We start from the raw sequence: 13,675 nt of genomic DNA, 5'->3' as shown, positions 1-13,675 counted from the left end.
TTGGGATTAGTCAATCCTTTTGACAGTGCATTTAGGTGTGGAAACAAAGCTCGTAGAATGGGGATGGGATGTGCTGGGAGATGGAGAGGATTAGACTGATCCATCCAATAAACAAGGGAAAGTCTGATACTTGCACAAGCATCCTGAGAAGGACAAGGCAAGGGGCCTAGAGATTGAGGGAGGCCAAGAAACATGAAAGGAGAGAGAAGACTGGGAGCTGGGACTGGAGGAGATGGCGTCTGAGAAGTTCCTGATGGCGGTGTCACTGATGGACGTCTACCAGGAAGGGTGAAGATTGTTTTCTGGACCGTTGTCTTCCCCCGTGTGTGCTGACCCCTTGCTACTTCAAGTGTGGTCTGCGGATCAGCAGTATCATTTGAGAGCTTATGAGAAATGAAGAATCTGGGGCCCCACTCCAACCCCAGAAAGAGACTCTACTTTTTAAAAAAATTTATTTATTTGATTTATTTTATTTTTGGCTGTGTTGGGTCTTCGTTGCTGTGCGTGGGCTTCCCCTAGTTGTGGCGAGTGGGGGCTACTCTTCGTTGCGGTGTGGCTTCTGTTGTTGCAGAGCACAGGCTCTAGGCGTGGGCTTCAGTAGTCGTGGCACGCGGGCTTCAGTAGTTGTGGCACGCAGGCTCAGTAGTTGTGGCTTGCAGGCTCTAGAGCGCAGGCTCAGTAGTTTTGGCATACGGGCTTAGCTTCTCCGTGGCATGTGGCATCTTCCCGGACCAGGGCTCGAACCCGTGTTCCCTGCATTGGCAGGTAGATTCTTAACCACTGCACCACCAGAGAAGCCCCAGACTCTGCATTTTAACAAGATCCCCAGGTGGTTCTCATGCACACTGGGGTTTGAGAAGCACTGTGCTAGCTGAGAATTTCTCAGCTGAAATACCCAAAGGAGTTAATAAAAATACGAAGGCCTGTGTCCCACCCTCAGAAATTCCTATTTGATTGATCTAGGGAGCAGACTCACCATCAGGATATCTAAGGCTTGCTGGTATTTCTAAAGCCAAGTTTGCTAACTACAGGGCTAGTAACACCCAGTAGCAACTCTTTTTCCTTTTTTTTTTAGAGGAAACCAAAGTTCTGGGTCAGTTTGGGACCAACATAGGAGCCAATTGAAATATGTGAACCATGAGAGAGGTCAGAGGATATAAGAAATCGGTGACGACGAGAGGTATTCCTGAGGTGTGAGGGAACGGGGTAGGGGAAATTGGGTTTCCACCATATGTTGGGTAGGGGATTAAGTTAATTCCTATTTAAACATTGCAAAAAAGATGACCCCAATCGTCTGAAGAACTTGGAGACATTTAGGTGACTGATATCCAGTTATGGACAGAACTGGCTCACAAGGGTAATGAAATTCACAACAGATCTTTAGATGGTATCCAATCGGGTGATATCCACAGATCCACCTAGAAAAATGCTACATTCAGTCATCTGGGATCTGTCTCCATCAGCAAAGAATGCTCAAAGCAGTGGGACCAAAAGCACTCTCCTAAGACTAATTCTCTATTTGTTTTCAAAATGAGTCATTGTATCCCCTGGAATAGAGTGAGTGACGTCAGTGGTACCCTACCAGGACACACCAAGGCATGTATGTTCTCAAACTCCATTCTCTCCCTCCCACTGTATCTCTAACAACCCATTGATTTTTAGGGCCTCCTGGGAGAAAATATCTGTTCTTGTTCTTTGGAGCAAGTTGCTTGGAGTGGTCTTAGGAATGAAATTACGAATAGTTAGAGAAACATAAGGAGGAGCATTGTGAAAAAAAAACAGTGAAAAACAAACCCCCCAAAACCAACCCAGCCAGGCCAAGCCAATGAGTGCTCTTCCAGCCCCTCGTCCATGCAGGTCCATAGCTAAGGAAGACGATTTAGACTTGATCTAGGGGATTGAGAAGGGCCAAAATCATTGGTGCCCATAGCCCAGAGGGGGTGTTCCAGAAACCAGGAGTGAGGACCACATACCTGGGCCAGGGATGCACCATGTGTGCAGCTCTGAGTGGATGTCGGCGTGCTGGTGTGTCTTATGTACCACCAGGAACTGTTGCTCATCTGGAATGGATGGTGGATGGGAGTGGATGGGAGTGGGTAGATGTGAAATTATGACAGCAACAATTAGTCAACAGCTCGCTGGTGGGGCAAAGTAAAGATGACTGCAGATTCTTTGATATTCCTCTCCTTGAGAGGTGTGGTCTATGCACCCTCTCCTTGACTCTGGGTGGGCGCTGTGATTGCTTGACCAATAGAAGGCAGTGGAACTGTGTCTGCTTCCAGCCGCTTCCAGGTCTTAGGGACTGGCAGCTTGTACTTCCTGTCTCTTGGAATATTTGTTCTTACAAACCAGCCATCATACTGTGAGAAATTCCAAGCAGCCCCACTAAGGGGTCCACGTGGAAAGAAATTGGGGCTCTACTGAAAGCCCCAGCTGAGCTCCTAGCTGATATCTAACACCAACATGAGAGCAGAACGAGTGACCTGCTGGAAAATCATCCTCCAGGCCCAGCCGAGCCACATGAAACAGAGTCGCTATCTCAGCTGAGCCCTGTCCATAATGCAGAATTGTGAACAAAATAGGCCACAAAGTTTTGCGGTGGTTGGTTATGGTGGTTGGTTACTAGATAATTAGAAGAGGTTTTGGTATCAGGAGAGGTGCTCCAGTAACTAAAATGTAAAACATGTGACCCTGGCTTTGGGTTTGGGTGGCCGGTGGAAGCTGGAAGTCTTTGCTCATGAGGGCGTGAAGGGCAGTGAGGAAAATGCGACTGAAAGCCGGAGAAAAGAATGATGTGTGTTATGTTGTGGTGGGAAGTTTAGCAAAACTGTTGCCTAAGGTAATGTGGGAAATTGAACCTTAGAAGGATTGAAGGGCGTACCTGGCAGGTCCTTTAAGAAACTTGAAGGTCTTGTCCCACAGAAGCCTCACAGGCAATGCAAGTTAGGTGGGCCATCTGGAAAGGAAACGTAGGTGTGTTTTTTTGTCTAGTTGAATGGATTATCAATTGCGAATGCAAAATGTTTTTTTAAACTTTTGTTATTGAATTTATTTTTCCGTTAGAGAAGAATTTAATTGATTTACAAGTATTAATCGAACATCAATCTATAGTTTGATTCCAAGTTACTTAAAAGGAAGATCATTGGAATTTTATAAATACATGTACATATATGTACGTGTATATATATATAATATATACGATGGTTGAAAATTTTGTTCTCATAGACTTTATTTTTTATTAAAATTTTTTATTGAAGTATAGCTGGTTTACAATAATATATGTTATAGGTATACAATACAGTGATTCATAATTTTTAAAGGTTATATTCCATTTTTAGTTATTATAAAATGTTGGCTATATTCCCTATGCTGTATGTTATATCCTTGTAGCTTATTTTATACCTAATAGTTTGTAACTCTTAATCCACTGCCCCTACATTGCTACAATGCAAAACGTTTTTAAAGGAATGATAAAAGCTTGGACTGAAAGGGACAGAGAAGTAAAAAAATAAAATGAGGACTTAATGTATATAATCTAATATATATAATAATAATGGCCCCAAGATGTCTACATCCTAATCCCCAGAACCTGTGACTATGTTACTTTACATGGCAAAGGGGACTTTACAGATGTGATTAAGGGTCGTGAGATGGGAAGATGATTCTGGGTGAACCAAATGTAATTACAGGGGTCCTTGTAAGTGAAAGAGGTAGCAGGAGAATCAGAGTCAGAGTGATGTGCTATTTAAAAAATTCGAGCAGCTACTGCTGGCCTTGAACTTGGGAAAGAGCCATGGAACATGTGGGCTTGGCCAGAATTGGCCCACAGGTTGGATTTTCCTGGTTTAGATGATGAAGTCCTGGACCGCAAGCTGATGCCTTCATTGGATGAGACTTCTGGGGCCCTTGGGAGGGCATAAGTGTATTTCGCATAAGGGAGGAGTTGAAATAATCATGGCCAAGAGGCAGACTGTGATAGTTTAACTATGAATGCAAGTTCCTTGACATTTCTCCCATCGAGAGATGACATTTACATGCGCTCCTCTTGAATCGGTGCAGGTTCTTTGATGGATCAATAGAATATGTCAGAATTGAAGTATTGCCAGTTGCTGGACCCAGGTTTTAAGAGACTACCAACTTCTACTCTTCTTCCATTCTTCTGTAGGTTGGGATACTTGCTCTTGGAACCCAGCTACCATTCTGTAAAGAAGCCCAAGCAGCCCCAAGGAGAGGCCACGTGGAGAGGAATTGGGTCCCTTGGCCAATAGCCCTTGGCCAGTAGCCCTGGCTGAGTTCCTGATCCGTAGTAAGCACCAACGTGCCAGCCTTGGATGTGAATCCTCCATCCAGCTAAGCCCCCTGACATTGCCTGGAGCAGCAATGAGTTGTCCCCACTGAGCCCTGTCCACCTGGCAGAGTTTTGAACAAAATAAATGGTTGTTATTATTTTAAGCTACTCAGTTTGGGATGGTTAGTAATGTAACAGCAGATAACAAAGATATTTAGCTTTCTCTAACCTTTATTGTAGCCTCCTTCGATGGCACGAAACCATCTAAACCGTGATGAAGGAGGAAGGAGAAGCTGAGGTGCCTGCAGGTTCACTCCCACAACAAGGTGTCTGTGGAAAACAGCCTTGATGCAAGGAAAAGGGGAAAGAATAGGTAAGTCGGCAAGTGAGACTGGGTTCAGGCAAGGCTTTTGCTCTCATTAAATTCTCTTAACAGCCCAGGGAGTCCAGGCAGCAGTGGCCTCTCCTATCTCTCCTTCCAGATGCTCATTTAGACCCGACTACCATCGCCCTCTGCCTCCTCTGGCCCCCTAATCTTTAAAATGTGAAGCACTTCCGGGACACCGCCCTTGATCAACCCCCCAAGGACCTACTTCTCCCTACAGCCAATTGGCTGTTCGATTATTGATTTCATTTTCCTTATTTTTTCCTTGTAAACATTCTTTAATATTTAGTTGATGATTAAATTTTAGCATGACTATGTTTCATGATGACACAAACAGATGGTTCATTCAGGAAAAATTTCCATAAACCGTTTGGAACCTAATACAACCATGACTATAATGAACTTTTATCGAGCACCTAACATGTGTTATACATGCTCTGTATGATCGCACCTAAATCTTATAAGGGCCCTAGCACTCAGATAAAAGAACAGGGGCTTTGAGGCTGAGTAAATTGCTCTAAGGCCACATGTCTATAAGTCAGAGAGGGGATGTAGCTCAGGTTTTTGTGACTCCAAACCCACGTTCTTAACAATTCTCCTACACTACTTCTTAATCAGTACGAATGTTTACTGTCTATCCTTCTAGACTTTTATTTTTCATCTATAGACTTCTTTTTAATTACAAATATAGAATCAAGCATGAAAAATTAATTTTTTTGGTCACTAACTGTGTATCTTGCATTCCCTTCCATGTCACAAGGTAGGCTTCTATAAGATCGTTTTTAATTGTTGCATGACGTTCCACGGAATATGTAAAAGTATGTAGAAAATTCTTTTCCTTTTTCATCCATTATAGGGGTTTTTAGTAAGGGGAGACCCATCTTTGTTGGAGAATTCCTTGTTAGTCTTTCCAAGGGGGATGCGAGCCCCTAAATCATACCAATATGCCAAAACATGGTCATTAAACTGTGTTCTAAGGAAGGTCTGTCCTGTGTACTGTATCGGCCTTTGTTTTGGTGAGCTCTGAACTGGATAAAGAATGAAAATTTGGCAGGAGCGGGAGTGGAGAGTTGAGAAAAATGGGTTTCAGTGAGAAAGGACCAGACTGGAGTCAGTGAAATTTTGATTGGAGGAAAGGAGTGGAGGATGGAAGGAGAGAAAAGGGGGAAGAGGGGGAGAGCGAGGTGGGGGAGGGAAAGGGGGGAGGGGAGGGAAGCGCAGGGAAGGGGAAGCCAGCCAGTGGGTGCAAAGAAGGGACACTGGATACTGGGGTGATTAAGCTGTTTCCTGGGGGTTACACTGTAAACCTTCTCCATGCCTTCTACAACTCTCCAGTACCTTCTACATTGCTAACACATATTTGGGTCCAAGTGGACCCCTTTTGGCATCAAAGTTGAGGAAAGAGGACATGAACATCCTACAATTTTTGAAATGATTTCACATTGCTGGACACATGCATATACCCTATAAATTCAGCAGTGAGTGATTATTTCCTTGGAATATAACCTTAGGAGAGGAGTTTTTACATTAAGGAGTAGGAGAAGGGAGAAGTTTTTAATATATGTGAAAATTGAAAAAAAATTTATTTGGTAACATGTAGAAGTTTCTTTGATTTATTGTCTTAATGTTTCACTATTTTAGCCTGCTGTGACATCAGGATGAAAGAAGACTTTGAGATTGATAGTAAGCTCCCCCAGCTGTGTGGGCTGGCATGTCACTTCCTTTCCAGATCAAAATGTCCTCTTGGTCACTTAGAGAGGATGGCCAGAGATGTAGGTAGAGTAGATGATAGTCCATAAGTGGAGAAAGGATGGAACAAGTGTGGTCCAGGTGATACTTCCTATGAGGAAAAGGCTGATGGCAGGTGCTTCTGCACACACCTGTTCATAGGTAAAGCGGGGTGAGCCGTCATCCAACCCCCGCTTGCCAAGGTGGTGGGGTGACCTGATAGAATGGCACTATTCCGTTCTGTGGGTATTCTGTGGTGTGATAACTCTAGGTACCAAATCACGAACAGTGGCAGGAACCAGGCCCGGTACCGAGCAGGCTAAGCCCCAGAGTTTGTGGCTCTGATCAATTGTCTTAGAAACAGACCTGGGGTGCACAGTCTGTTCCTAACTCTGGGACTGTGTGTGCATTTGATTGTGCCCAGGAGTGGCTGTAGCCTGGGGACCCGCAGGGCCACTAGGCACAGAGGTAGTGCCGGGAACAGGGCAGGGATATGCTGGTCCTTGCTGAATGATTCTGACGATACACTTGTATTCTATATAAAGCAGTGCATTTTCCCCTGAAGTCTTTTTTTAATTCGTCAGACCCTTACAACAACAACAGAAGTAAAAGGGGCAGGAACTACTCCCCCGTTTAACACATGAAGTACAGGTGGGGTCCAAGCTTGCCTGGGGACAGGATGGGCCAAAGACATTTTTCTCCTAATTCCAAGCTTGGCTCTCTCCATGCGGCCAACCCTGGAGGAGGTGAGAGGGGCCCTGTGCTCTCTAGAGCCAGCTGCTAATAATCTATATTTTCTTCCCAGCTCCATTTCTAAGACAGGGCCTTATCAACTGTGGGCCGAGACCTGTAGTAAGTCATAGAAATCAGCCGCAAAACAAAAAGGAACAGAACCTAAACTAGCAGAATCCATTCAGCACGATAAGGGTTGAACCATTCACGCATTCTTGGTAAAGGGCTCCTTTTACTTACTTTTCAGCAGAGGTTTCTGCTCCCACATCTTAACAAGGAGCTGAAAACAGATTGGACAGAAGCAGTTGGGTTTTATAAGACATATCAACATTTTCTTTCTTTTTTTTATACCAGTTTTTTTAAAAAATTGAAGTATAGTTGATTTACAATGTTGTGTTGATTTCTGCTGTGCAGTAAAGTGATTCAGTTATACATATATACATTCTTTTTTTAAAAATATTCTTTTCCATTATGGTTTATCATAGGATACTGAAAATAGTTCTCTGTGCTCTACAGTAGGACCTTGTTGTTTATCCTTTCCATATATAATAGCTTGCATCTCCTAACCCCCACCTCCCACTCATCCTTCCCCCGACCCACTCCCCCTTGGCAACCACAAGTCTGTTCTCTATGTCTGTGAGTCTGTTTCTGTTTCATAGATAGGTTCATTGGTGTCATATTTTAGATTCCACATATAAGTGATATCATATATTTGCCTTTCTCTTTCTGACTTACTTCACTTAGTATGATAATCTCTAGGTCCATCCACGTTGCTGAAAATGGCATTATTTCATTCTTTTTTATGGCTGAGTAATATTCCATTGTATATATGTACCACATCTTCCTTATCCATTCATCTGACGCTGGACATTTAGGTTGTTTCCATGTAAGACACATCAATGTTTTAACATCACGTGGTGTGGAATTCAGCTGTCTAGGCAAGATTTAACATGCCAGCTCTTCCCTGTGAATTCAGGAATCACCCCAAATACCTGAATTTCAGTACTTTGAGAAAGGACTTGATATAAAGCTGTAACACGGAAGAGCCGAATCAGACTGCATGTTGGATCTCTTTCTTTTACTTTAACCTTTGCTTTCAGCTGCTTTTGTTCATTAAAAGGATACTGTCTATACATAATGGCCTGCCTCGGGGAAGCCTGCTCCTCTGCCTGAATGTTAAACCAAAGTGCCTTTGTTCAGGGAAACATCCCACCCAGTGCACCTGTGGATGGCTGTAAGAAAGAAGAAATTAACACATCCCCTCCCCGGGGCTGGCCATTCCAGGTGATATTTACAAAACTTATAGCCTTTTTACTTTACTTCCTCATCTCCTCCCCCTCTCTGTTCTATAAGAGAAACTGGCATCCAAACCCTGATGAGATGGTTATTTTGAGACGTTCGTCAGCCATCTTCTCGGTCTGCTGGCTTCTCTGATGTATTGTCCGGTAGTGCAGCGAGCAGAGCGAGCTTGGCCTCGGTAACAAAGCCACGGTGACGTTTTATCACTGCAGCCCCATCACAAGGACACAGACTTTTGCAGCGCTTCTAAGAAGATCTTTGTTTTAGAACATTTATTGACTCATTGAATATTTCACCCCCCAATAGCTTGTCTTGAAGAACTTCTCTTCAGGGATCCCAATTATTGTATTAACTATGCATGCTTACATACTTTTATCAATCTGTAATGAAAACTTTAACAATCTATTAGTAGTTATTATTTGAAAGTGGAACCTTTTTTTTTTTTTCTCTGTTGGTCTCAAACACCGCAAACAGCTTTTGCACAGGCTGGTTAAAGGTATGGTGCTGCACTGTGAGAAGCATTTTGCTTTTAACAGTTAATGGCATCCTTTTGTGACTGCCTCCTCCAGGGCTCCCTCCCACACTGTTGTAGCCAAGCTTATAAAATACACTGTTTCTTGTTTTGCATTTGTGGAAACTAAAGGAAGGTCCGTCTCACAAGGCCTCCATGTGGTTTGTTTCCTGCTGTTGCTGCCTGTGATGACTTTCCATGCAAACAAGCTATTTAAACTAAGCAAGATAATTATTTGGAACATGAATATAAATATAGATAATTACTATGTTTGTTAAAAAACAAGACAAAAGGCCCAAAATGGAGTCGATTATGCTAAGCCTGTGTCAACAAACTGAGGTTTCACTTAATCAGTGTTCCCAGATCTCCCAGAAATGGAATCTTAACCCAGTCAATCAGGGATCAACTGACCAACACTAGTTAGGTCATCTGCCTGGTACACCTCTGTCATCCCCTAAAGGAAAGTAACTTTGTAACAACAAACCGGACTTTTTACTTCCTTGTTCCCCGGCCCTTCTGCCTATATAAGTCTTATTTTGTACAGCTCCTCAGTGCTCCTTTCTGTCAGCTAGATTGGATGCTGCCCAATTCGGATGGATATTTTTGCTCAGATAAACTCTTAAAATTGTTAATAAGGCCCAGTTTATCTTTTAACATGTTAAAGAGTTTATGACAAAGTATTTTTCCCCACAACTGTGTATGATTTGTGAATCTCATAACTTTCTAGGTTGAACTAAAATGTTACGCACTCTGCTACCCAGAAAATAAATAACACATGAAAATTAAATGTTTCATTTTAAGGAGACTGTAGGCCTTTATGACTTTACAGCCTCAGATTTTCATTTTTTTTTGGTTAGCTATATTTTAAAAATGTCTCAAAATAAGTTGCATTGAAAAAATTTTTTAAAATTAAGTACACAGCAAGAAAATAAGGTACAGAAAATCCCACGCATTCAATAACTAAAATTGTGAATATTTCACAAAATAAATGCTTTAGTCACATAAAAACAGTTTAAAAAACTCTTGCTTTACTGGTACAAAGACCAAAACTCCACTTCAATTAATTAACTAAATTTAATTGTGTTAAACTATTTAATTTTGAATTTATCACTGTGAAATATCAGCAATCAGATTTGGACAGATTAATATTAAAACTCGATAATAAATATACGCGTATGTGTGTACTAGGTGGCAAGGTAAAATGTATTTCAAACCGTGGTTTGCATTAAAAAAAAAAAAAAGTTTGACAAGCGCATTTCTCGGGTTGGACAACTGTCCTGCCTGCAGGCACCACGCCGAGCTCAGAGCTCTCGCAACCCCACGCCCGGGGTGGCCTCCGAAAGTGCTTTCGACGTTGTTCGGTGTCATGGCGCCCTCTGCTGGTCAGAGGAGGCACAGTTCTGACACTAGCTCAGCCAGGGTCCCTGGAAGCCCTGAAGGTGTTTTAGGGGGACCACAAGGACGGATTTCGGGTTCGCTGGCAGCCAGGCCCTCTCTGTAGCAGCATCCAAGAGAGGATAGTGGCTGAGGATGCTCTATAAGGGGTCTGTGCTGAACCAAACCTTTGCATTCATGAAGGTAAAGTGAGCGAGGAGGTGCGCAGAGTCAGTTTATAAGAGGGTCTTGGGATTTCACTGTACAGTCTGGATTTGCTGGATAGAGAGCGCGGAGGGTTTTACTCAGGGGAGTGCTGTGATCGGCACTGCATTGCAGAGGGGTTTCTTGGCCAGAGTGAGTGCGCAGCCTGCAGCAGGGGTGCCTTGAGGTGGGCGGGCAGTTATGGGCTGGGTCAGGAAACCCAGTGGTAAGCGTTACCACCGAGCCTCAGGTGGGCGTGCCTCGTATCACTACATGCTCCGTGCCTGTGAAACTGACCTTGTGGGCTACTTCAGAGGTCTCTTGTCCTCTCTCTCCCGGTTGGGCTCAGGCACTGGGAGGTCAGAGGGAGGGGAAGAGTTTGGTTAGCGCACGACCGCCCCCTCCCCGTTCCCTCCGCCCCCCGCCCCGGCCCCCCAGCCGAACTCCTGGGCCAATTGTCAATGGCTACGTTCCAGTAAGTAAGATCACAGCTTCGGCTCTCTCTGTGTCAGGTCACGCCAGGTCCCCTTGCCCTTTTTCCTCTGGAAAGCGTAGTAGATTCCAGCTGTCGGCAGCTTCACCATCTTCTGTTGTTTCCTCGGGACCTGCCTGCACTTTTGTAAATACCCCTTTGATTGCATTCTCCCCAGTTGCATCTTTTGAGTGTAAGCTCTATCCCTTGCTAGGACCTGACCTGCGCTAGTGTTTGAACTTTACTGTCCAGGTAGTAGGGAATCATTGAGAGTTTTAGGGAGGAAGTGGCAAGAACAGATGTGTATTTTGGAAAAATCTGACCAAAGAGAGCAGGACAGCTTGAATCAGTGAGGGTCTGGGGCCGCAGACCATTAACAGACAGCAGTGGGAACCCAGGTGATAAACTGAGACCCCGAGGCCCGCAGTGTTGGATCAGGGAATGGGAGAGGGAAGTCAAGCCATTAGATGAGCATGTGAGTTGCACATATTACTAGGTAATTCACTCTAAAAAGCTGGAAATGTAATGTTTTGTTTTTTCAGGGTTGCAAAATGAGTGTGTCAAAAGTGTCACACCAAAATGTTCTGCTTTGCCCTGTCTCCCACCCCTGGCCCTTCCACATGAGCTGGGTAAGTGGCTGCCCCTTCATGATGCTGTACCTGGGCCTCTACTGGCAGTACAGCTGCATCCTTAGACAATCATACGAAGTGAAGTAAGTCAGCCAGAGAAAGGCAAATATCATACTATATCATTCATATGTGGAATCTAATTTTTAGAAAATAATATAAATGAACTTATTTACGAAACAGAAACAGACTCACAGATTTCGAAAACAAACTTATGGTTACCAAAGGGGAAACATGGGGGATGAGAAAAATTAGGAGCTTGGGATTAACATACACACACTACTACATATAAAATAGATAACGAACAACGACCTGCTGTATAGCACAGGGAACTCTGTTCAATATTCTGTAATAACCTATATGGGAAAAGAATCTGAAAAAGAATGAATATATGTATATGTGTAACTGAATCACTTTGCTGTACACCTGAAACTAACACAACATTGTAAGTCAAATATGCTCCAATTAAAAAAATACAGTGTAAACTACACATGTGAGCCATGTATGGAATTTAAAATTTTCTAGTGGCCATATTAACAAAAGTGAAAAGAAATAGGTTAAACTCAAAATATACAAAGATCTCTGATAATTCAATAATATGAAAACAACCCATTAAAAATGGGCAAAACATCTGAACAGGCAACTCACCAAAGAAGATATGCAGATGGCATATAATGTGAAAAGATGCTCCACATCATATGTCATTAGGGAATTGTAAATTGAAACAAGGAGATACCATTACACACCTATTAGAATGGCCAAAATCAGGAACACACAATACCAAATGCTGTTGAGGAAGGGGAGCAATGGGAAATTTCTGCCATTGCTGGTAGGAATGCAAAATGGTACAGCCACTTTGGAAGACATCCTGGCAGTTTTTGTTTGTTTGTTTGTTTACAAAGCTAAACATAGTCTTACCATATCATCCAGAAATTGCACTGTACACAAAAACATGCACATGAATGTTTAGAGTAGCTTTAGTTCATCATTGCTAAAACCTGGAAGCAATTAAGATGTCTTTCAATAGGCTAATGGACAGAAAAACTGTGGTATATCAATACAAAAGAATATCCTTCAGCCAAAAAAAAAAAAAAAAGGAGCTATCAAGCTGTAAAATGAGGAACCTTAAATGCATACTGCAAAATAAGGGAAGTTAGTCTGAAATGCTATGTATACTGTATGATTCCAACTATATTACATTCTGGAATGTGGCACAACTATACAGACAGTGAAAAGATCAGAGGTGTCTGGGGTTAGGAGAGGGAGAAGGGATGAACAGATGGAGCACAGGGGATTTTTTGGGCAGTGAAACTATCGTTTATGTTACTGTAATGGCAGATACATGACGTTATGTGTTTGTCAAAACTCAGAATTGTGTAGCACAGAGTAAAGCCTCATGTAAACTATGTACTTCAGTTAATAACAATCTCAATGTTATATATGGTTATATATGTAATATGGGTTCATCAATTATAACAAATGTAGCACTAATGCAAGATCTTAATAATAAGGAACTTCTGTAGGCTGTGTGTGTATAAGGGGGTGCTTGTGGGGAGGGGTATATGAGAACTCCCCGTACTTCCTGCTCTGTTTTCCTATAAACCTGAAACTGCTCTAAATGAAAGTCTATTAATTAAAGAAAACAGAAAGAGGTGAAAGTAATTTAAAAATATATATTCTTTAGCCATGTTATTTCACTATAATAGATGACTTGGTAGAAACGTGATTATCTTCTGACCTTTCTTTAAGCAAACATTCTTTTTTTTTTAATAGAAGTATAGGTGATTTACAATGTTGTGTTAGTTTCGGTTGTAGAGCAAAGTGATTCAGTTAAACATATATATATATATATTCTTTTTGTATTCTTTTCCCTATAGGCTATTACAAGATACTGAATATAGTTCCCGGTGCTATACAGTAGGTCCTAGTTGTTTATCTATTTTATATATAGTAGTGTGTATCTGTTGATCCCAAACTCCTAATTTATCCCTCCCCCTTTCTCCTTTGGTAACCATAAGTTTGTTTTCAGTATCTGTGAGTCTGTTTCTGTTTTAAA

General features: G+C 42.4%; 1 protein-coding gene across 1 annotated transcript in view; it reads left to right on the top strand.

The window, feature by feature from the left end:
• Positions 1–232: 232 nt before the first annotated feature.
• LOC309834148 (interleukin-36 gamma-like) overlaps positions 233–13,675 on the top strand; it is a gene marked incomplete at both ends in the record, with an annotated part of 33,180 nt that continues 19,737 nt past the window's right edge. The window contains one exon of the mRNA XM_082672768.1: positions 233–288. Coding sequence (XP_082528894.1) covers positions 233–288 — 56 coding nt within the window. The remainder of the gene's footprint in view (positions 289–13,675) is intronic.

Source organism: Grampus griseus, assembly GCF_964374135.1.
Source record: "Grampus griseus genome assembly, chromosome: 15".
NCBI classification, from domain to species: Eukaryota; Metazoa; Chordata; class Mammalia; order Artiodactyla; family Delphinidae; genus Grampus; species Grampus griseus.
The sequence above is the reverse complement of the archived record's forward strand: the minus strand, read 5'-3'. Positions and strand labels throughout refer to the sequence as shown.